At 40.2% G+C, this 24,153-nt stretch overlaps 1 protein-coding gene across 4 annotated transcripts in view; it reads left to right on the top strand.

The window, feature by feature from the left end:
• The first annotated feature begins 2,232 nt into the window (after positions 1-2,232).
• The window catches only part of LOC138748449 (serine/threonine-protein phosphatase 6 regulatory subunit 3-like), a 128,722-nt gene continuing 106,801 nt past the window's right edge, over positions 2,233-24,153 (top strand). For 3 of the 4 annotated variants that reach the window (XM_069908693.1, XM_069908696.1, XM_069908694.1), the window contains exon 1: positions 8,131-8,166. In XM_069908693.1, the coding sequence (XP_069764794.1) occupies positions 8,146-8,166 (21 nt within the window). In that variant the 5' untranslated portion in view covers positions 8,131-8,145. Of the gene's footprint in view, positions 2,708-8,130; positions 8,167-24,153 lie in introns of those variants that run through there. The other variant, XM_069908695.1, reaches the window with a different exon arrangement.

Here is a 24,153-nt window from a genome sequence, read left to right on the forward strand (position 1 = left end):
TTTTCTCCATATTATCTCTGGTGTTTTCTCCATATTATCTCTGGTGTTTTCTCCATATTATCTATCGAGTTTTCTCCATATTATCTATCGAGTTTTCTCCATATTATCTCTGGTGTTTTCTCCATATTATCTCTAGTGTTTTCTCCATATTATCTCTAGTGTTTTCTCCATATTATCTCTAGTGTTTTCTCCATATTATCTATTGAGTTTTCTCCATATTATCTATCGAGTTTTCTCCATATTATCTATCGAGTTTTCTCCATATTATCTCTGGTGTTTTCTCCATATTATCTCTGGTGTTTTCTCCATATTATCTCTAGTGTTTTCTCCATATTATCTATAGAGTTTTCTCCATATTATCTATAGTTTTCTCCATATTATCTCTGGTGTTTTCTCCATATTATCTCTAGTGTTTTCTCCATATTATCTATAGTTTTCTCCATATTATCTCTAGTGTTTTCTCCATATTATCTCTAGTGTTTTCTCCATATTATCTCTGGTGTTTTCTCCATATTATCTCTAGTGTTTTCTCCATATTATCTCTAGTGTTTTCTCCATATTATCTCTAGTGTTTTCTCCATATTATCTATCGAGTTTTCTCCATATTATCTATCGAGTTTTCTCCATATTATCTATCGAGTTTTCTCCATATTATCTCTGGTGTTTTCTCCATATTATCTCTGGTGTTTTCTCCATATTATCTCTAGTGTTTTCTCCATATTATCTATAGAGTTTTCTCCATATTATCTATAGTTTTCTCCATATTATCTCTGGTGTTTTCTCCATATTATCTCTAGTGTTTTCTCCATATTATCTATAGTTTTCTCCATATTATCTCTGGTGTTTTCTCCATATTATCGCTAGTGTTTTCTCCATATTATCTATAGAGTTTTCTCCATATTATCTATAGTTTTCTCCATATTATCTATCGAGTTTTCTCCATATTATCCATAGTTTTCTCCATATTATCTCTGGTGTTTTCTCCATATTATCTCTAGTGTTTTCTCCATATTATCTCTAGTGTTTTCTCCATATTATCTATAGTTTTCTCCATATTATCTCTGGTGTTTTCTCCATATTATCTCTAGTGTTTTCTCCATATTATCTATAGAGTTTTCTCCATATTATCTATAGTTTTCTCCATATTATCTATCGAGTTTTCTCCATATTATCCATAGTTTTCTCCATATTATCTCTGGTGTTTTCTCCATATTATCTCTAGTGTTTTCTCCATATTATCTCTAGTGTTTTCTCCATATTATCTATAGTTTTCTCCATATTATCTCTGGTGTTTTCTCCATATTATCTCTAGTGTTTTCTCCATATTATCTCTAGTGTTTTCTCCATATTATCTATAGTTTTCTCCATATTATCTCTAGTGTTTTCTCCATATTATCTCTAGAGTTTTCTCCATATTATCTATAGAGTTTTCTCCATATTATCTATAGTTTTCTCCATATTATCTCTGGTGTTTTCTCCATATTATCTATAGTTTTCTCCATATTATCTATAGTTTTCTCCATATTATCTCTAGAGTTTTCTCCATATTATCTATAGTTTTCTCCATATTATCTATAGTTTTCTCCATATTATCTATAGAGTTTTCTCCATATTATCTATAGTTTTCTCCATATTATCTATAGAGTTTTCTCCATATTATCTAGTGTTTTCTCCATATTATCTATCGAGTTTTCTCCATATTATCTCTGGTGTTTTCTCCATATTATCTCTGGTGTTTTCTCCATATTATCTATAGAGTTTTCTCCATATTATCTATAGAGTTTTCTCCATATTATCTATCGAGTTTTCTCCATATTATCTATAGAGTTTTCTCCATATTATCTATAGAGTTTTCTCCATATTATCTATCGAGTTTTCTCCATATTATCTCTGGTGTTTTCTCCATATTATCCAGTGTTTTCCGTCACGTTTCGCTCCTGTTTCCGACAGTGTTTCGCACCGTGTTTTCTGGGATCGAGTTCCCTATTTGAATGCAGTGAACATTTCACCGACCATGTGGAGCCGGGGTGTATTGACGAGGCCACGTCGTGGGCCCGAACGGCGATGGCCGGCCCGCCTACCTCCCTGTCCGTGCGTCTCCACCTCGTTCGAGGCCCTGAATTTAGAGCTTTATATAGTAATTCGGAGAAAAGCCTCACTGCCGAGGAGGGCGCCGCAGCCACAAGATGGCCCGTCTCCGCCTCTGGCCGTGGAGGCGGCGCGGCGCCCTATGGGATACAGGCAGACCGTGGCGGGCGGACATGTTGTGCGGACGGAGCCGGAGCCGGAGCGAGAGCGACTGGAAATAGCAACGGCCGCGGGGAGCCCGACAGCCGCTGGCGCCGCCTTCCCCCTCCGCGCTCGTCCCTTCCCCCCTCCCCACCCCCGCCGGCCTTCGCGTCCCTCCCTCCTGCTGCCTCTCCTCGCCAGCGAAGAGGAAGAACCCGCCGCCGCCGCCGCCTCCTCCCTTGAGGGGCCCAGCGGAAATCGGCGAATCCGCGGACTTGCCTGGAGAGCGCGGCCGGGGTGGAGGGGTGGGGAGGGGGGCGGGCGGGCGGGCTAGCGGAGCTGGAGGCCGAAGGAAGCAGACCGGCGCCCAATGCAGCTGCTCGGCGGCAGATTCCTTCGCATTTCCCCATCTCTGTTCGGCAAGAGGCACGTACGTTCCCGTCTGGAGGTGGGCCCCCCCCACTCACTCTGATTCCAAGTAAGTTCAACTTCTTCCCGTCCACTCCTCACTCTCCCCCCTCTGGCCTTTATTTAAAGTAGGGGCACCGTGACCTTCCTGAATCATTTCTAAAGCAAAACCACTCTTTGGGGAGCAGCTGTGCCCATTGGAAAAAGTCACCAATACTACTCGGACTAACTCCAGGGAAGGTGTAAAACTGCCCTGGAAAATGGTCTCTTGGTCTAATATATAGAGCATTGGTGATACATAGGGAAGAATACAAGGAACATCGTGTATCGCTGTTGGTGACCAATAATAAAGGGAATAATATAAGGAACATCGTGTATCGCTGTTGGTGACATAATATAGGGAATAATATAAGGAACATGTATCTATATTGGTGACCAATAACATAGGGAATAATATAAGGAACATGTATCTATTGGTGACCATTGACATAGGGAATAATATAAGGAACATGTATCTCTATTGGTGACCAATAACATAGGGAATAATATAAGGAACATGTATCTATATTGGTGACCAATAACATAGGGAATAATATAAGGAACATGTATCTATTGGTGACCAATAACATAGGGAATAATATAAGGAACATGTATCTATTGGTGACCAATAACATAGGGAATAATATAAGGAACATGTATTTATATTGGTGACCAATAACATAGGGAATATGATAAGGAACATATATCTATATTGGTGATAGATAATGTAGAGAATAATATAAGGAACATCATGTATCGCTGTTGGTGACAGATAATATAGGGAATAATATAAGGAATATCATGTATCGCTGTTGGTGACATAATATAGGGAATAATATAAGAAACATCGTGTATCACTGTTGGTGACAGATAATATAGGGAATAATATAAGGAATATCATGTATCGCTGTTGGTGACATAATATAGGGAATAATATAAGGAACATGTATCTATATTGGTGACCAATAACATAGGGAATAATATAAGGAACATGTATCTATATTGGTGACAGATAATGTAGGGAATAATATAAGGAACATCGTGTATCACTGTTGGTGATAGATAATATAGGGAAGAATATAAGGAACATTATATTGGTAACAACATCGTGTATCTTTATTACCTGTCTGGGTGCAGGTCAGTGGGACTAAGCAGAAAAGTGGTTCAACATCGATTAGAAACTGGCCTTTCTCGCCTGTGCCAAACTATTTTTCTGACTCATTGCACCCAGTCCATTGCCCTCCTATCCATGTATCTGTCCAAATTCTTCTGAAACTTGAGCCCGCATTGGCAGCTCATTCCACACACCTACGCCCTCTGTGTGAAGAGGTTCCCCTTAAACTTTTTCCCTTTCACCCTTAACCCATGTCCTCTGGTTTGTATCTCACCTACCTTCAGTGGAAATAGCCTCCCTACATTTATTCTGTTTATACCCCTTGTAATTGTAGAAACCTCTTTCAAATCTTTCCTCATTCTTCTATGCTCCAGGGAATCTAACTTGTTTCATCTTTCCTGAAGTCTGGGCACTGTCCTAGTAAATCTTCTCAATACTCTTTCAATCTTAGGTGACCAAAACTGCCCACAATACTCCAAATTTGGCCTCACCAATGTCTTGTGCAAGATTGGATTTGGTATAGTTTGGAAAAGTCTCTAATAATGCTCGTTCTTCAGAATTAATTCCAAGGAATGTGTAAAACTGCCCTGAAAAAAAGATGGGTGCCTGTAGTTGCTTTGATCTTGAGCTATTCTGATGGATTTAATGGAGAGAATAATAAATATACCTTTCCCCTTCTTCTCATGGAATCCCAAATTGTATCGCAACTAATGTTTTGCTTTTGAAATGTGGTCGCTCTGCGATGATGGTACCACAGCCATGTGCACAACAAGTTGCCACGAATAGCATGTGATAATGACTGAAATAAAACAGCATCTCAGCCAGCATCTGTGGAGAGAAAAATGGTTCATGTTTCAGATCTGTGATCCCAAAGGAAGGTCAACAACTTGAAATGGTAACTCCCTTTTTCTTTCCTCAGAAGCTGCTCAATCCTCAACAAATTCACAGCATTTTCTGCTTTATTTCATATTTTCAGAATCTGTTGTTTTTTGTTTTTTTGCTTTTCTGATGATTCAAACATCTGTCCTGATGATGTCGGGGCTGAAGGAGAGGAGAACAAAAAAATAGAATTCTGGCTTTTGATCTCCAGACCTTTTTACTCTGTTGAGCAGGAGATCGGGCTCAGCTTTGACACCACTGAAGTTCTGCTTGATTTGTGAGAGGTGGCGGATTTTTCAAATGTGGACCAAAGTTGTTCCCATTAGCAAGTTGTGCAAGGAACAGATGTAGATTTAAGGCTTTCCAAAACACATAGCGGATGTGAGAGAACTTTTTTTTTTTTACTCAGCGAGTAGCGATGGTGTGGAATTGATGCCTGTGAAAATGGTGAAAGCTGAACTGGGAATTGAGTAAGCAATTAAGAGAGAAATGAATTGTTGTAGTGTAACTCTATGAGCCTAATATACCATTATGGCTAAGTAGCTAGATTTCCATGTTCAAATTTAATACTGAATGTACTCTGCAGACTAGGTAGCATCTGTGCTGAGAGAAGCAGAGCTAACAGTACTAGTTAGTAAACTTTGAAAGGTTCGATCAAAATTTGCTTACCTTAAAAGTTGACATCTGTTTCTCTGTCCACAAATGCTGCACGGCCTGTGGGTTTTTAATGTTCATTTTCCACATCTGCTATGTCTTGCCAGTGCTGAAGTACATGGGTATAATTGCTTGGACGAGGTACAAGAGGTGTCTGGAGCGTTAATACTGGAGCGTGTTAGTGGGGATGCTGGAAAATCTGAAATAAAAGCTGACAATTCTGGGAAAAATGATCAACAGGTCAAGGAACATTTAGGCATTTTTCAGATTGACCGTTCAGTTTGATTCTGGGATAAACCTTTGATCTGAATCTTGTGCCACAGATGCCTTTTGACCTGTGGAATAGACTGGTTTTTATTTCTCTGAAATTGGTCCTATTGATGGGGGAAACTGAAACAAATGGAAAAAAAGATTAGTCATGGCATTGAATCTGTCAGAACTCTAGTGTGTCATCTATCGTGTTGTCGTTTCAATAACCTGAGCATTTTCTTTCCTATTTTGGTTTATTCCAGATGCTTATCAAAGAAAAAAAAATTCCTTGTTCTCTATGTAGGAAATGTCTGTGATGCTTCAGCCGGTTATGGCACCATAAACAGATTCTTTACAGCTAGTTGATTTACAAAAGCCTAGTTTTTAAATGTATAAATTTCTTTGGTGTTTGGGCTCTGTTTAATTGGAAGGGAATCTGTTTTCCTTCAAATGTCAGTAGTCTCGGGGAAAAGTAATAAAGCTGTGTGTTATGGCAGGCATATGTCACGTGTTCCCTTGTAACCAGAATCCAGTGCTATCTGCTGGCAATCTTCCAGATTGTACATGAAATAGGTTCAAAATGAGCAATAATATAATAACCAGTCTCTTCAGCAAAACATTGCCTACAGGAGAGAAAAGGATACCTTTTGAACCCTTGGTGCATTTATCAAGTGAGGTTGCTGAATCGCCACAATTTAAATAGATTGAGGTGGATCCCAAGCTTATCCTTCATCAGCTCATCTCAGTGGCCTATCGTCAATTAATAGTATAATACAGTACTCCTGCTATCTGGCACTTATGGAGATTGGGAGATGCTGGATGAGTATTTTCCAGTTGCTTGAGACTTACTCTTACAATAACTAATACACTTCTATTGAGAGTAAACAGTTTAAATGACAAAATACTATACTTTGAACAAACTTCACTTGTATGCATCTTACTTTATTTTTCAGTCGCTTCTTTGAAAACGTTTACCTGTTGCTGCATCTGCAGCTCCCCCCCATGGAGCCCCTTGAAAGACAAGCAATAACATTATAGATAATTAAACCCCCCCCCCCCGCCCAAGTTTTCAGATAAAGCCTCTTACTAAGCAGGGATGAGGAGACGCCTTAAGAGAGTCGCCCCAACGGCAAGCGGCATCCTGGGCGATGCCATTGCTGTTTCACACAATTTTATTTGCAATGGCTGTGAAGAGCAAAGCACAGCCAGGGCACTCCTCTGGGTGAATATTTGCTCCCATCTTCACACGTGGGCTTCTGTGCGCATGCATGCGTAAATGTCACGAACAGAAGTTGCAGAAATAAACTAATAAATATTTATCTGCAGTTACAATGATAAAGAACAGGGAATAGAGGAAAGTACAGTTAAAACAATGGAAGAGCATTATATTTTTACCAATGAGAGGTCCCTTTAACTGTCCGATAACAGCAAAATAGAGCCTGTCCTTGAATCTGGAGGTTCGAGTTTTCAAGCTCGTAAATAATCTGCCTGACATTAAGGAAGAGAAATGAGTGTGACCGAAATGGGATGGGCTCTTCAGCTTTCCCAAGGCAACGGGAAGAATAGTCAGAGTCGATGGAGAGGTGAATTATTGCTGGAATGGTAGGCAGTAAAATGTTTTGATTCCAAGGCATAATTCAACCATGTGTGTTTAAGATGATTTGTATATTTAAGAAGAGTATTAGACCAAAATAACATGTATATTTGAAGCTCTAGTGAGCTTTATTTGATGTAACCGAGGAAACCAGTGTGCGTCTGTGGCTGTCAGTAATGGACAATGTTGTGGTGAAACAATTTGATTGTTAAGAGGTTGGAAAAAATTGTCTTGTTGAAAGAATGGTTAGGCCTGAACCACTATTTAAACACGATTTACTATGTTTTGAAATTTGAAGAGATTCTTCTTAATATGTACTTTCAAAATCCTCGAGACTGTCGGGGGATCAGCATTACGTGGCCTCCAAAAGCAATTTTAATCGCCTCTGTAATTTCACACATACCACTGGTTCAGAGAAAAAAAATTAAACGCAGAATTAGTTTGGTTTGATTTACTCAGAAATCTTTTTGCTGCAGTAAGTTCTATTTTATGTGGTGGGGGTTCTGATTGGTGGCTCGCTCTGCATTTATGGTGTGATGGGTATTTCTGTGCTTGCTTGATTTGTCAAGGTAACAGGTGAAGAAAACATCCCAATTTTCTGCCAAAGGCAATATTCAAAATGCAGCACTTGAGCCTGAAGCTTTTCAGTTCGTAAGATTAGGAACTTGTGCTGACAGTATGTGTAAAATGCACACTGGTATCCAAAGGACTTTGAATTTGATTGCGATGACATGCACTTTTATGACATGCTGACCCTTTGAACAGGTTCTGCTTGTATGGATTCTGAATCGATTGTGTTCAGTGTCCTCTTGGACTGGGGAGCAAGGGACATTGTATTAGTCATCATCCTCTAATTTACTTGAAGTGTAGCAACTTCCTTGTTCTCTTGTGAACAGTGCCAAGATATAGCTGTAGTTTGACTAATCTGTACCGTTCCAATTTTACATAGTCCCCAGATAATGGCGTTTCGTTTTGACCAATGTCAAAGATAATTTTGGCCGTAAGTTGGAAAATGCTTAAAATGGTAACTGCATCTTCACAATATTGTAATTAATGGCATCAAAAGGACAACTGATTTTTTAAAAAATGACTATATATACAGAGGAAGCTGGTTCTGCTGTTAATAGGAATGGCTATGTGTTTTGGAATTTTGAATTTCATGATGTTGTTGGAGCTCGTTCTTTTGACTGGGTGTCCAGAAGTTCCGTCCCATGTAGGTCTGTATTACTGTGTGAGAGGATGAGGTCTGAAACCTTTTGGGAGTAAATAGTAAAAAATAACACAATGTAGCATTTGCGCTAACAGAGTGAATAATGAGACCGACAGTCGACAGGTTTGTTCCAAAGCTGGCTGAGTTATTACTTGGTTTTCCGAGACTTTTTTAAAGACGCAACCTGTTCCCGCCCTTGGGAACAGGAAGTTGCGCTGGTGACCGGCAGCTCTTCAGATTTCGCGTGTGCGGGTTCTTTCCTTCGGGAAGCCCGGCGCCATCAGTGGTGCGGGCTGCTCCGATCGTGCATGATTACAATCGGGGCTGATTCGCCTGTACACCAACTGAGTTGGTCGCCACAACACTTTTGAATTGTAAGATATAAATGTGGCAGAAACTGCATTCTCCCTGTATGCCTCAGGAAAGTGATTTCACAGTGTGATTTCAGATTTATTGTCAGAGTACATGCATGACATCACACATGGCACCCTGAGATTCTTTTTCCAGTGGGCCAGGCAGAATTGCCACTTGTAGTTGAAAAAAATCTATATAAAGCGCACATGTAAACAATCTGTGTAATAACATAGAGAAAAGAAAATCTATAGAGTGCAAAAGTGAGAGTCCTTAAATGAGCCCCTGATTGAGTTTGTTGTTGAGGAGTCTGATGGTAGAGGGGAAGCAGCTGTTCCTGAACCTGGTGGTGCGAGTCTTGTGGCACCGGCACCTCTTTCCTGATGGTAGCAGTGAGAACAGATCGTGTGCTGGGTGGTGTGGATCCTTGACGATTGCTGCTGTCCTCCGACGGCAGCGTTCTCAATAGAGGTTCTCGATGATGAGGAGGGTTTTGTCTTTGATATCCTGGGCTGTGCCCACTATTTTTTGCAGGGCTTTTCACTCTGGAGTATTGGTGTCTCTATGCCAGACCGTGATGCAGCTGGTCAGCACACTTTCCACTGTACATCTCCAGAAATTTACCAGGATTTCTGATGTCATACGAAATCTCTGCGAACTCAGAGGTGCTGATTTGCTTTCTTCGTGACTCCATTAGTGTTTTGGGTCCAGAAAAGATCTTCCAAGATAGTGATTCCCAAGAGCTTAAATTTGATAATTCTGCTCTTCTGATCCACCCAATGCTCACTGGATCGTGCAACTCTGATTTTGCTCCTTGGTTTTGGTGATGTTGAGTGCCAGGTTGTTGTTGGTGCACCATCCAGCCAAGTTTTTAATTTCCCTCCTGTATTGCCCTTTTCTTATACAACCTACTAACGTCGTGTCGTCAGCAAATTTGTAGATGGTGTTTTTGTCATAATGAGACACAGTGTCATAGGCGTTTAGCAAGTAGAGTGGGGCCTAAGAATGTAGCCCCATGGAGTTCCAGTATTGATGGAGATTGTGGTGGAGATGTTCTTTCCAATCCTCGCAGATTGTGGTCTGTAGGTGATTTGCATAACGTTCTGTGAATGTCGCCTCACAAATCTTTTGGGAAAAGGTTAACCAGACTTAACTAATTTGGAATGATGTCACCTGCACATACCTGCTGTATCTTGGTCACCAGTTCACTCTCTTAATAATATGGAAGAACGTACCTGGGAATATCAAGTAAAACCAAAGTGACAGAAGTGCTTATTAGATCAGCCCCTGTGGGGAGAGAAACAAATGGAGAATACTTGAAGTTGGAAGACTATTCAAATTTCTTTTACTTCAGGTGTGTGTGGGGGTGGGGGTGGAAGCACATTTGCACCTGGTGAGTGATTTTTCTAAAGATTCCTTTATTGTAATAAAGACAGTGCAATATTATAAGGAACATGCTTTTGTCTACCATTTGGCAGAAATTGCCTGAAGTGCCTCTTACAGTTAGAGAAAGAGAAGCAAACGAGAGTCCCCTCAGAGTCACCGAGTGTCTGCGGATTGGCCTTCAGCGCTCCGCATCCTTCAGTCTCAACCATCAGCAGCCCAAGCTCCAGATCCGAACCTCTGTCACAATCGGGAAACCTTCGGAGCCCTCTGCCCTTTGTCGCATCCCGGTTCCGTTACCTGCTACCCCTTCAGCCCATTTCGCGCCATCCATAGCTAGTGTGAAACCCTCGACCACAGACGCCAGCGGCCCACAGCCTGCATGAGTTCCTTGCCTCGAGTCGCCAACAACCCATCCACCACTTGTGTGTTCTTCAGTCGCAGAAGCCCTCACTGGCCTGCCGTCACTGTCACAGTTGCAGGAGTCATCTCTTCTGCTTCTTTTGAAATTGGTTCCTGTTTTCCCCCCCCCCCCTCCCAGTGTTGATTGGTTTTCTCATCAGGATATTTTCCATAATTTTCCTTTAATGTTGCACTTCCCTGTGTAGAAATGACTTACTCATGGCAGACCAGCCAAGGTTAGGAACTGATTATGCTGAGGCATTTGAATGTATAGTCTTGTTACCACACCGAATCTTTTGGTTCAGAGAATAGACAAATCGTTTGTCAAGGTTTCATTATTTCCTATTTTAACTAATACAGGAAAAGGTTTGCTTAAGAAAGAATTTGGCATTCAGCTTTATAATTAGTGGATTTGTTGTATGGTCTTGAAGTTGAACTGAACAATTTATTTCTACTGTTGATCACTTATTGTACGGGTCACACAGCAAGTCTCAGGAACTACAAAATCAGAATGGCTTTTTCTCCTAAATGCTGTTAGATTCAGGAGATTTGGGCATTAGGTTGTTGCCATAACTTTTGCATAAAGAATGCAAGCTGCTAGGAGGTTGAGCAGGCTTCGATAATTGCTGGAAGGTCAACAAGCTAAAATAAACTTTCCCACCCCAGCTTCAGAGGCAGGGCAGCGGGTATCTTTCTTCTCTTTCCCCCCCTCCCCCTCGTCACCCATGTTTTATTTGTGAAATGTTTCCAAAAGAAACCTTGGTAACCATGTAATCACACACTTGCAGCATCTACTCGATCTAAAGTAGAATGTTCTTGGCACAGTGCACTCCATGGCCCTTTGCCAAAATTAGAAACAATGTAATATACGCTGGATGTTGGTGGATCTTCAGAATTTTAAATGATAGTACAGAGGGGCTCGGGAATGGGCCCACGCTGTCTCTGCTGAACATGATGCCAATTTAAACTATATTGGATGTGCTAGAATATGTCCCTGTTCCTCCATGTTTGTGTGCACATCTTGTATCCTGGCAGCCTGTTCCGGGCATTGACCACCCTCTGTTTAAAAAGAACCTTGCACTTCTTTGAACTTTCCTATTCTTGCCTTAACTGCATGCACTCCAGCCTTTGACATTTTTACCCAAGGAGAAAGATTTTGACTGTCCATCCTATCTGTGCCTCTCATAATTTCTATCAGATCTCCCCCCTCAGCATAAAACACCCCAGAGAAAACAGCCAAACTTTGTCCAATCCCTCTCATCCAGGCAGCATCTTGTTGTAGTTAGGTTAATTCAGCTGAATGAGGGTAACCACAGTAAGTTGATTTTCGCCTATAATTTACCCAGCCTTGGAGCTTCATCTGAGTAACTTTGTTATAAAGCACGAATGGGTAGGCTATGAAGCTCCTTCAGCTGCCAGTTCTACACTTACCTGGCGTCTATTGAGAATTGAAATGCTTGCCTCCAGACTCTGCATCCTTCGACATGGGTTGCCACACCTGTCCCAGTCACCCACAGGCTGGGATTCCTGAAGCCCACCACCTCTGATATCCACCCAGATCCTAGCCGCCCATGAGCCCAGGCCACCCGCCAGAGACCCCGGCTCCCAGATACAGTAGCCCTCGACGTGTCTGTTGATGCATGTATTTATCCTAGTCCCGACCAACCCCATTCTGGTGTCCATGCTTACTCCATCGCCATTTCCAACACCAACCTCTGTCTTCGCAAGGCTGACACCTTGGATTCCTGTGCTGCGGTAACCCACTGCCTCATACCCACACTTCTCGCCCTTTATCCTTGACACTTCTTCCAACTCTCCTCCCATCTACCCCCCAACTTCCCTGTGAGCTCTCCCTTTTTTCCACCTTCCTAGCCCCTAGACCTCCCTGCAACTCCCCTCTATCCCCTTTCCTAACCCTCAGGCCATCTCCTAACAGCATTCTAAACTCCACCTCACTGGTCTGAACCTCCCCGACCTCCACCTCACTGGTCTGAACCTCCCCGACCTCCACCTCACTGGTCTGAACCTCCCCGACCTCCACCTCACTGGTCTGAACCTCCCCGACCTCCACCTCACTGGTCTGAACCTCCCCGACCTCCACCTCACTGGTCTGAACCTCCCCGACCTCCACCTCACTGGTCTGAACCTCCCCGACTTCCACCTCACTGGTCTGAACCTACCCGACCTCCACCTCACTGGTCTGAACCTCCTCTGCCTGTTACATCCATCCTCTCACCTCCTCAACCTTTCATTCCTTCCCCAATCACCTCCACACCCTCTCAGAGTTATCCCCTCCCCCCTTTCTCGTGTCCTCCCACCCATATCCATCTATGACCTGTGGCCCTGTACTACCCCTTACCCACCATTTTATTCAGGTGCCTGTCTGCTTATAGTTCATTCTTTGTGGAAGGGCTCAGGTCCAAAATGTATCTATCTATGCGACATAAAGAATGCTGGGTGACTTGTTGAGTGTCTCCAGCATTTTTGTGTAAGATACAATCACAGCGTTGACAGATGTTCATGTTTAGGGCTGTTGAGCATCTTCTGCCTGCTCCACTAATCAATAAAATTGTGGCTGACATTTATTCTGAAGCCATTTTCCTGCATGAACCCGACATTTTTGGATATTTGGTTGTTCAGAGAATTAGCCAACCTGTCTTGAATATACTTGATGACTGAAACTCCCTAGCCTTCCTTGGGAAGAGAATGCTCTGGGTGAAGGAAGTTTAATTTAAATATAGACATACAGCACGGTTACAGGCCGTTTCGCCCCTTGAGCCCATACTGCCCAATTATACCCAATTGGCCTACAACCCCCAGTACATTTTGAGCAGTGGGAGGAAACCGGAACACCTGAAGAAACCCACTATAGGGGGAGAATGTACAGACTCCTTACATACAGGGTGGGATTCGAACCCCGACAGCTGGTGCTGCAACAGTGCTGCCCCTCTTTCCATTTCTCTCCATTTCAGTGATGAATGGCCAAATTCTGATTTTGAAATTGACCTGTGATCTCTGGTTGTAGACACCCAGCTGGGGCAACACAGTCAAGAACATTTCTGTTCCAATGACTTCACCTCTTATTTATCTGAACTCTGAAGAATATTGTACAAGTTTGTGTAACTTTCCTTCACAGAAACGTCCTCCCATTCCAGGAATCAGCTTTTATTGTACTCTCTCCCTCAGTCTTGAGTAGAATAGTTTTGCTGCAAAATTGGATTAAATTTACGAATGACTTATCAATGAAACAAGTCTCTCAGAAGGAGGATTCACCTTGTAACCTGCAGAAGACATCAGATTAATTATTGAACTGACCAGATTGAAATTACTGCTGAGAAATGCAGATAGACGAAGAGAATGTAGGAGTATTTTTAAAAAAAAACAAATTAAAACCAGCATGGCTGGGTGAACAATGTGTTGCAGCTGTGGTATGTGGGAGATGATAGAAAGCAATGCAATCCACAGAGACAATATCTGCAGCTTGAGGAACTTTGGCTTAGTGTTGATTTGAGTTTCAGGTCGAACACTGAAGCATTGGGGTGGGGGGAAATTGCTCGGATGCTCATTTCAGAAGGCAGTAACCTCCCTTGTTTAAATACCTCAGAATGATCAGTCAATGGACAGGATACTGTGACTGTTGAGTTCCACGAGGGGCTCGTTCTTATGAATGAGGGTGCAGAATTGTCTGTCCAACCCCGGGAAGTCTGTACCACTGGTAAAAGTTCCATTATTGCCACGTAATACTACACTTAGAATGTAACCTACATGAAGTTCTTTAACATGGTCTACCTCAAGGAAGACAGAGAGTTGTCGCTTTGTCCAGCGCCCCTCGCAGAAATGAGGCTCCAGTGCTCTCAACTGAGCTAGCAGAGCCTGTGTGTGTGAGAGGATGAGGTCTGAAACCTTTCAGGAATAAAAAAATAACAGCGCTATTTTGAATTGTACGGTGTAAATATTACAAAAACTGCATGCCTCAGGAAAGTGACTTCCCAGTGTGATTTACATAACATGCTTTGAATGTTCCCTCTTTCAAATCTTTTGAGAAAAGATTAACCAGACTGAACTAATTTGGAATGATGTCAACTGCATGTACCTGCTGTATCTTGGTAACCAATTCACTATCTTAACAATGTGGAAGAACATACCTGGGAATATCAAGTAAAACCGAAGTGCTTATTAGATCAACATCTGTGGGGAGAGAAACAAATGGAGAACATTCAAATTGGAATGACGTTCATATTTCTGTGTGTGTGTCTGTGGAAGCATTTTTGCACAGTGAGTGGTTTTTCTCTTCCCCCCCCCCCACCCCCCCACCAACTTTAATTGTTGTACTTCCCTCTGTAGAAGTGACTTAGTCTTGCTGTACCTCATGGCGGTCCAGCCAAGGTTAGGAGCTGATCATGCCATGGAATTTGAATATATATTCTTATTACCACACATGTCATGACAGAATCAGGTTCAGAGAAAAAAAAATCGCCTATCAAGCTTTCATTTTTCCCATTTAAATCAATGCAGGTGGAGGTCTGGAGGTAGTATTGGAGGACCTGCAGCCCTTGCACTTGTCTAATGGGCATTTGCAGCCTATGTGGATGAGAGCAGGGAGAATGAGCATCCTATTCGCAGCACTGTAAAACATCCAAGTTGTGGAGTGAAATGTAGCCGTCATAAAGACAAGATAGAGAAATACTGTTCTTTGCAGCCACAAATATCGCCCCGGGGTTGTAATGCCTGCCCGATGTCAGAATGACCTCCACAGGATTGTAACTGAAATAGGGGTGAAAGACCTGATCGTGGTCCACGTAATAATCAATGGCACAGGAGAAAGGGGAAGTGATTGCAGCTGTGGCCCACAATAAAAAGCAGAACTCAAAAAGTGGTAATCCCTTGATGCTGACTTCAATTGTGAAGGATGAATAGGAGTAAAAGATTTCGATGTGTGGTTGATCCAGTTGCGACTGTCAATAGAAATTAAAATCGGCATCGGATAAAAGGGAAAGACTTTTAATGTTGTCAAAATAGGTGGTAAATCCAAAGACCACAAAGATTTCAGACTGCAGTAAAGAAAGGATAAAAATTGGGTGGTAACAAAGATGCTTTTGGAAATGGAGGATGCACAGATTGTCATCTTCCATTATTGAAGAACAAAGTTATGAATTGGAGAGAACTACGTATAAGTAGCAGGAAAATGCGAGAATATGTTATTAAGGAAGTGGTAATTGGATAGAGATGGCATGTATTTTTGATTTTTTTTTACAAATACGTTCTGGTTTCAACTAGCAGAATAGTTAATGGTGAAGAAATGTATTTGGTACATTTAGATACTCAAATGCCACACAAGTTATTAAAATTAAGAAATTGCAGAGTAGCAGAGATGTGGATCAAGTATGGGTTAATTGGCAAAAAACTGAGGGCTGAATCAGAATTTATTGACATAAGCCATGAAATTCGGTGTTTTGTGGCATCATAGTCCAAATATTGCAACATTACTATAAAAAGATAAAAGTAATTGTGCCCGGAAAGTAAAGCAGGATCTTTGGTTCATTGATCATTCAGGAGTCTGATGAGAGTAGGGAAGCAACTGTCCTTCTGCCATTGAGTGCTTGTCTTGAGACTCCTGTACCTCTTACCCGATAGTGAAGAGGGTGTGGCCTGGATGGTGAGGGTCTTTGAGGAGAGACCTGCTCAAATAATTTGCTCATCCTGAGGATGAGCAGGACATTTTAGAAATGACAAACTGATTTACAGGTCGCAGTCTATCTGTGATCATTAATGTGAACCTAGTGTTGGTGTGGCTGTGAGGAGGATGCAACGAGATCTTAGCTAAATGAAGAAGGAGAAGTGGACTATAACGTGGAAAGATGGGAGGTCATCTGCTTCAGGAGGAAATGTAGAAAACTGGAACCCTTATGTTGATCTTTGAAGTAAAATGCAAGTACAGCAAATAATTAGAAAGCCAAATTGTATGTAGGTTCTTATTGCAAGAATATTTGTATCTGAGCAAAGAAATTTACATGGAACTCGACTGCGGCTAGAATGTTGCATTTGGGTCTGCTCACCCTGCCTCAGGAAGGGTATATTTGTGATACAGTGAAGGTTTATGTAAAACCCTCCCCACCATCGAGAACATCTACAGGGTACGCTGCTGTCGGAGAGCAGCAGCAATCATCAAGGATCCACCCCGGAGGGAGTCACGTGATGGAGTAGTGGCCGGTCGGGCAACTCCAGCCCTCTCCAGAAAAGTAAAAAAAAGACAGTGGAAAAAACAAAGGCACAAACATAAAAACCAAAACAAAGTGAAAGTAAAGGTGTGGAGAAAAAAGAAAAGCCAAAAGCAACGGGAAGAAGAAAGGACGTCGGAAGAAGAAGGTGAAGGCCTTACCTGTCCGAGGAGGCCCGCCGCGGAGAGAGAAGCCCGCTCCCTTAGGTCAGTTGAAGGCCCGAACTTGGGACTACAAAAATGGCTCACGGAGCCAAACAAAAGTGCGCAACCGCGCATGCGCGACTCCTCGCGCATGTGCGATGCGCAAGACAAAAATAACACTGACGGGAGGGGGGACCAGCTGAGGAGTCGATCTCCACAGCTGAAATTGACAGCCACAACAAAACAGCAAGAGGAAAACACAGAAAATAACGAGAGCAAGAAAGAAGAGAGTAAAAAGAAATCAAAGAAACAACAGATGACCAACCCAGAGGAAGAAGACCAGCAGCAAGACACTTCTAGTAAAAATAAGAAGACCAAAAATACCCAACAAAATAAAACAAACAAACCAACAAGAAAACCAGAAGAGACAGAGGTAAAAGGCACAGATCCTGGAGTGGACTCAGAAGAAGAAGAAGAACACAGAGAAATGGAAGATGAAGGGAAGGGCAAGACAATGGATATATTTTTTTTAAATAATTTTTTTTTCTTTGGCTTGGCTTCGCGGACGAAGATTTATGGAGGGGGTAAAAGTCCACATCAGCTGCAGGCTCGTTTGTGGCTGACAAGTCCGATGCGGGACAGGCAGACACGGTTGCAGCGGCTGCAGGGGAAAATTGGTTGTTTGGGGCTGGGTGTTGGGTTTTTCCTCCTTTGCCTTTTGTCAGTGAGGTGGGCTCTGCGGTCTTCTTCAAAGGAGGTTGCTGCCCGCCAAACTGTGAGGCGCCAAGATGCACGGTTTGAGGCGATATCAGCCCATTGGCGGTGGTCAATGGGGCAGGCACCAAGAGATTTCTTTAGGCAGTCCTTGTACCTTTTCTTTGGTGCACCTCTGTCACGGTGGCCAGTGGAGAGCTCGCCATATAACACGATCTTGGGAAGGCGATGGTCCTCCATTCTGGAGATGTGACCCACCCAGCGCAGCTGGATCTTCAGCAGCGTGGACTCGATGCTGTCGACCTCTGCCATCTTGAGTACTTCGACGTTAGGGATGAAAGCGCTCCAATGGATGTTGAGGATGGAGCGGAGACAACGCTGGTGGAAGCGTTCTAGGAGCCGTAGGTGATGCCGGTAGAGGACCCATGATTCGGAGCCGAACAGGAGTGTGGGTATGACAACAGCTCTGTATACGCTTATCTTTGTGAGGTTTTTCAGTTGGTTGTTTTTCCAGACTCTTTTGTGTAGTTTCCAAAGGCGCTATTTGCCTTGGCGAGTCTGTTGTCTATCTCATTGTCGATCCTTGCATCTGATGAAATGGTGCAGCTGAGATAGGTAAACTGGTTGACCGTTTTGAGTTTTGTGTGCCTGATGGAGATGTGGGGGGGCTGATGGAATCAGTAAAAGAATGGCAGTCACAAGAATTCAGTGAAATAAAAAGAAGAATTAAAAGTACAGAAGAAAAAATGAATAGATTAGAGATGATCATGTCAGATATAGGAAAAAGAGTGGACAAGGTGGAAGAACGAGAAACAGCCGTAGAAATGGAAGTAGAGGACTTAAAAAAGAAATTAGAAGAATCTAATAAAAAAGTTAAAGAGACACAAGAGCTGTTAGCTCAGAAGATAGATATAATGGAAAATTATAATAGAAGAAACAATATAAAGATAGTGGGCCTTAAGGAAGATGAAGAAGGCAAGAATATGAGAGAATTTATAAAGGAATGGATCCCCAGGGTCCTAGGAAGACCAGAATTACAGGAAGAAATGGAAATAGAAAGGGCACACAGAACATTAGCCCCTAAACCACAACCACAACAAAAACCAAGATCCATTCTAGTAAGATTCTTAAGATATACAACAAGAGAAAATATATTGGAGATAGCAATGAGGAAAATAAGAGAAGTCAAAAAACCACTGGAATACAAAGGTCAAAAATTTTTTTTCTATCCAGATATAAGTTTTGAACTCCTGAAGAAGAGGAAGGAGTTTAATACAGCAAAAACGATCCTATGGAAAAAAGGATATAAATTTATGCTAAAGTATCCAGCGGAACTTAAAATAGTTATTCCAGGGCAGCAAAACAGACTATTCTTGGATCCGGAGGAAGCAAGAAAATTTGCAGAACAACTACAAAATAGACAGAGAGAGAAAGATATGTAACGAGAACAAAAGTGACCACAGCTATATGTATGTGTGTACGTAGGTGTGTGTATATATATATATATATATATATATATTTTTTTTTTATATATATATATATGTGTGTGTGTGTGTATAAAAAAAAAATAGAATATAGGTAAGAACTAAGAAGGGAAAGAAAGTGAAGAAAGGAAGTATGGGGGGAATTAAGAGAGTGACCTTTGTTATATATGAAGATTAAAATCTTTTCTGGGGGGGGGCTGGGTGGGGAAGAGTTACGGTCACTGCGAAATCAGTTGCGAGTGAATTCGCAAATCCAAATGGAGAGGGGAGATGTGGTTCCCCGACAAGGGACAAAGGGAAACTCAGGAAGGGGAAGGGATAGTGGGGTTAAAGGAATTTTAGATTGGAGAATAAGGGAAATGTTTTATGTTTTACAAAATGTTGTCTTATAAAGTGTTCAAAAAAAGAAAGCAGAAATGGATAAGAAGGAAAGGTGATGATGAGGAAACGGAAATGAAAGATAAACAAAGTATGAAATGGCTATGTTGAACTATATAACTTTAAATATTAATGGATACATAACCAAATCAAAAGGAAGAAACTGCTAAATTTACTGAAAAAAGAAAAAATTGATATAGCATTCGTACAAGAAACACACTTAACTGAAGTGGAACACAAGAAATTAAAGAGAGATTGGATAGGACATGTAACAGCAGCGTCATATAATTCAAAAGCTAGAGGAGTAGCTATATTAATCAGTAAAAATGTACCAATCAAAATAGAAGAGGAAATAATAGATCCAGCAGGGAGATATGTAATGATAAAATGACAGATATATTCGGAGTTTTGGAATTTACTCAATGTATATTCACCTAACGAAGAAGATCAAAAATTTATGCAAGATATTTTTTTGAAGATAGCAGACATGCAAGGGAACATATTAATAGGAGGGGATTTCAACCTTAATTTGGATTCAAACATGGATAAAACTGGGAAAAAAATTAACAGAAAGAACAAAGTAACCAAATTTATAATTAAATCGATGCAAGAAATGCAACTTTTGGATATATGGAGGAAACAACACCCAAAGGAAAAGGAATATTCATATTATTCGGGTAGACATAAAACATACTCAAGAATACACCTATTCCTGTTATCAGCTCGCATGCAAGACAGAGTTAGGAAAACAGAATATAAAGCTAGACTATTATCAGACCACTCACCCCTGTTATTGACAATAGAGTTAGAGGACATCCCACCAAGAATGTATAGATGGAGATTAAACTCCATGCTACTTAAAAGGCAGGATTTTAGAGAATTCATTGAACGACAAATTAAAAGGTACTTTGAAATAAATACGGAATCAGTGAAAGATAAGTTTATACTATGGGACGCAATGAAAGCGTTCATCAGAGGGCAAATAATAAGTTATGTAACTAAGATGAAGAAGGACTACAATCAGGAAACAGCAGTTGGAAAGGGAAATAGCAAATATAGAAAAAGAATTAGCAATGAAGGAAAACACAACTAAAAGAAGAGAATTGGCAGATAAAAAAAATAAAATATGAAACACTACAAACATATAACGTGGAGAAGAATATAATGAAGACAAAACAGAAATATTATGAACTAGGAGAAAAAACGCACAAAATTCTAGTGTGGCAATTTAAGACAGAACAAACTAAGAGAATGGTATTGGCATTAAGGAAAAAAGACAAGCAAATCACATATAATCCAACGGAGATTAATGAAAACTTCAGAGAATTCTACGAACAATTATATCAAACTGAAAACAAAGGGAAAGAAGACAAAATAGATGAATTTTTAACTAAAATTGAACTACCGAAATTACAAACAGAGGAACAAAATAAATTAACAGAACCATTTGAAATAGAAGAAATACAAGAGATAATAAAAAAACTATGAATAATAAAACACCAGGAGAGGATGGATTCCCAATAGAATTCTATAAAACATTTAAAGATTTATTAATTCCTCCCCTTCTGGAAGTAATCAACCAGATTGATAAAACACAAAGCTTACCAGATTCATGCAAAACAGCAATAATTACAGTAATACCAAAGACAGGGAAAGATCCACTCGCACCAGTGTCATATAGACCAATATCTTTACTTAACACAGATTATAAGATAATAGCTAAACTATTAGCAAACAGATTAGCCGACTATGTACCAAAAATAGTAAATCTAGACCAAACTGGATTTATTAAAAAAAGACGAACAACAGACAATATTTGTAAATTTATTAACTTAATTCATGCAGTAGAAGGAAATAAAGCTCCAACAGTAGCGGTTGGTTTAGACGCAGAGAAGGCCTTTGACAGAGTAGAATGGAATTATTTATTCAAAGTACTACAAAAATTCAGCTTACCAGAGAAATATATTAATTGGATTAAAGCATTATATAAGGGGCCATTGGCGAAAGTGACAGTAAATGGATATATATCAAAACAATTTAACTTAAGCAGATCAACAAGGCAGGGATGCCCACTATCTCCCTTATTGTTCGCATTAGCCATAGAACCACTAGCAGAACTGATAAGAATAGAAAATAAAATAAAAGGGATAAAAATAAAAGACAAGGAATATAAAATCAGTTTATTTGCAGATGATGTTATAGTATACTTAGCAGAACCAGAAATATCAATAAAGGAATTACATAGGAAATTGAAGAAATATGGAGAAATGTCGGGGTACAAGATTAACGCAAATAAAAGTGAAGCAATGCCAATGAATAATGCGGATTTCTCAAAATTTAAGAAAGAATCACCATTCAGATGGCAAACGCAAGCAATGCGATACCTAGGTATACAAATAAATAAAAACCTCAGCCATCTATATAAACTCAATTATTATCCACTAATGAAAAAATTACAAGACGACTTAGAGCAATGGAAAGACTTACCACTAACACTGATAGGAAGGATAAACTGTATTAAAATGAACATTTTCCCAAGGATACAATACCTATTTCAGGCATTACCAATACGCTTACAGAGAAATTCTTCAAGGAGTTAAAGAAAATAATAAGGAAATTTTTATGCAAAGGGGGGGAAACTGAGGATAGCACTAGATAAATTAACAGAATGGTATAAACAAGGAGGCTTACAACTACCAAACTTTAAAAATTATTATAGAGCCGCACAATTAAGATACCTTTCAGATTTTTATCAAACAAGGGAAAAGCCAGATTGGACTAGATTAGAACTAGATAAAATAGGGGAGAAGATACCTGAACATATATTATATAAATGGGATGAAAAATTGGTACAACGTAGGAATTCTCCAGTACTGCATCATCTGCTCAACATTTGGAAGAAGATTCATGTAGAAAGGAATAAAACAAATTACCAACTACCAAAACTAATACTGACGCAAAATCAGCTAATCCCTTTTACAATAGATAACCTTTCCTTTAGAGAATGGGAGAAAAAAGGGATCAAAAGAATAGAAAATTGTTTTTCGGGAAATAAATTATTATCCTTTGGACAAATGAAGGATAAATATAATATATTTCACGATACAGTGTTGACATATTACCAACTGAAATTCTACTTGAAGGACAAATTGGGAAGCAGTCTGAGGTTACCAGAGGGAATGAGGTTACCAGAGGGAAGTAATTTTGAATATGTGATTACAGACACAATGATAATCAAAAAATTTGTAACAAACATGTATATAAAACTACAAGAAAAGGAGAATGAAGAAACAAATGGTAAAACTAAACAAAAATGGAAACAAGATCTATACATAAAGATAAAGAATGAAACATGGGAGAAGTTATGCTCAAGAACTATGAGAAATACAATAAACATGAGGTTACGTATGATACAATATAACTGGATACACAGGCTATACATTACACCTCAAAAGTTAAATAAATGGGACCCAACAGTATCTGACAGATGTTTTCGCTGTAAAAAGGAAATGGGAACAACAATTCATGCAATTTGGACATGTGAGAAAGTGAAAAAATTTTGGGAAGATCTAAACCAGATATTAAATAAAATCACAAAAAGCAATATACCAAAAAACCCAGAGATCTTCCTCCTAAGTAACATAAAAAAACAAAGAATTTCGACTATTTGGATGGTGCACAAAAAAGATGTGTTAAGATAGCCCTAGCTGTAGCAAAAAAATGTATTATGTCAAACTGGAAATTAGAAGATAACTTGAGAATACAACAATGGTATATAGAAATGAATAAATGTATTCCATTAGAAAAAATAACATATAATTTAAGAAATAACATTACAATATTTGAACAAATATGGGAGCCATACATGAAACACAATAGAGAAAATCTACCGTGGACATCTACCACCTAAAATGACAGAAGGAGAAGAGAATGAAAAGAACTGACTCAGTGGAATTTCTTGTTTATTTTTATTGAGTGACAACATTGTTTGATGGGTTTAATGTATCTTAGATTCTGAACTTTAAATAAATGGGAGGGGAGGTAGGGAGGGAGGGAGGGGAGAAAACGACACTATATATTTAAGAAGGAAAATGTATGTATTTTGATCAATATGGTTTATAGTGTGAAAAATAAAAAAATTAAATTAAAAAAAAAAGATCCACCCCACCCAGCACATACTCTGTTCTCGCTGCTGCCATCAGGAAAGGGGTATCGGTGCCACAAGACTCGCACCACCAACCACGACTCATTTAAGGACTCTGCATTTTATTTAGTTTTTTCTCTGTTTTGCAGTCAGTTTGTTTACATTATTTGTTTACATGTGTGCGTTGAGTCAGGTTTTTTTTTGCACTGCCAATAAGTGGTAATTTTGCCTCTCCCACAAGAAAAAGAATCTGAGTGTTGTATGTGATGTCATATATTTACTCTGACAATCAACCTGAAGCATTGAGTTGATTCTTGGCCCTGTGCAAAGAGGTTAAAGGATTCTAGTTTGTGTTCTTTACACTAAAGATGATAACATTGAATCATATTAAATCTTGTGGGTATAATAGTTGCAGGGATGTTGTTTCTCCAGCCTGGGGTGTCCAGAACTAAGGATTACATTCTCAAAGTGAAAGGCCAGCCATTCAGAACTTGGATGAGAAGAAATCTTTCATAGGTTCATGGACCCAGATGTTCATGAATACAGGTAGTCCTGGACTT

This window comes from Narcine bancroftii, chromosome 13 (assembly GCF_036971445.1).
Source record: "Narcine bancroftii isolate sNarBan1 chromosome 13, sNarBan1.hap1, whole genome shotgun sequence".
Taxonomy (NCBI): domain Eukaryota; kingdom Metazoa; phylum Chordata; class Chondrichthyes; order Torpediniformes; family Narcinidae; genus Narcine; species Narcine bancroftii.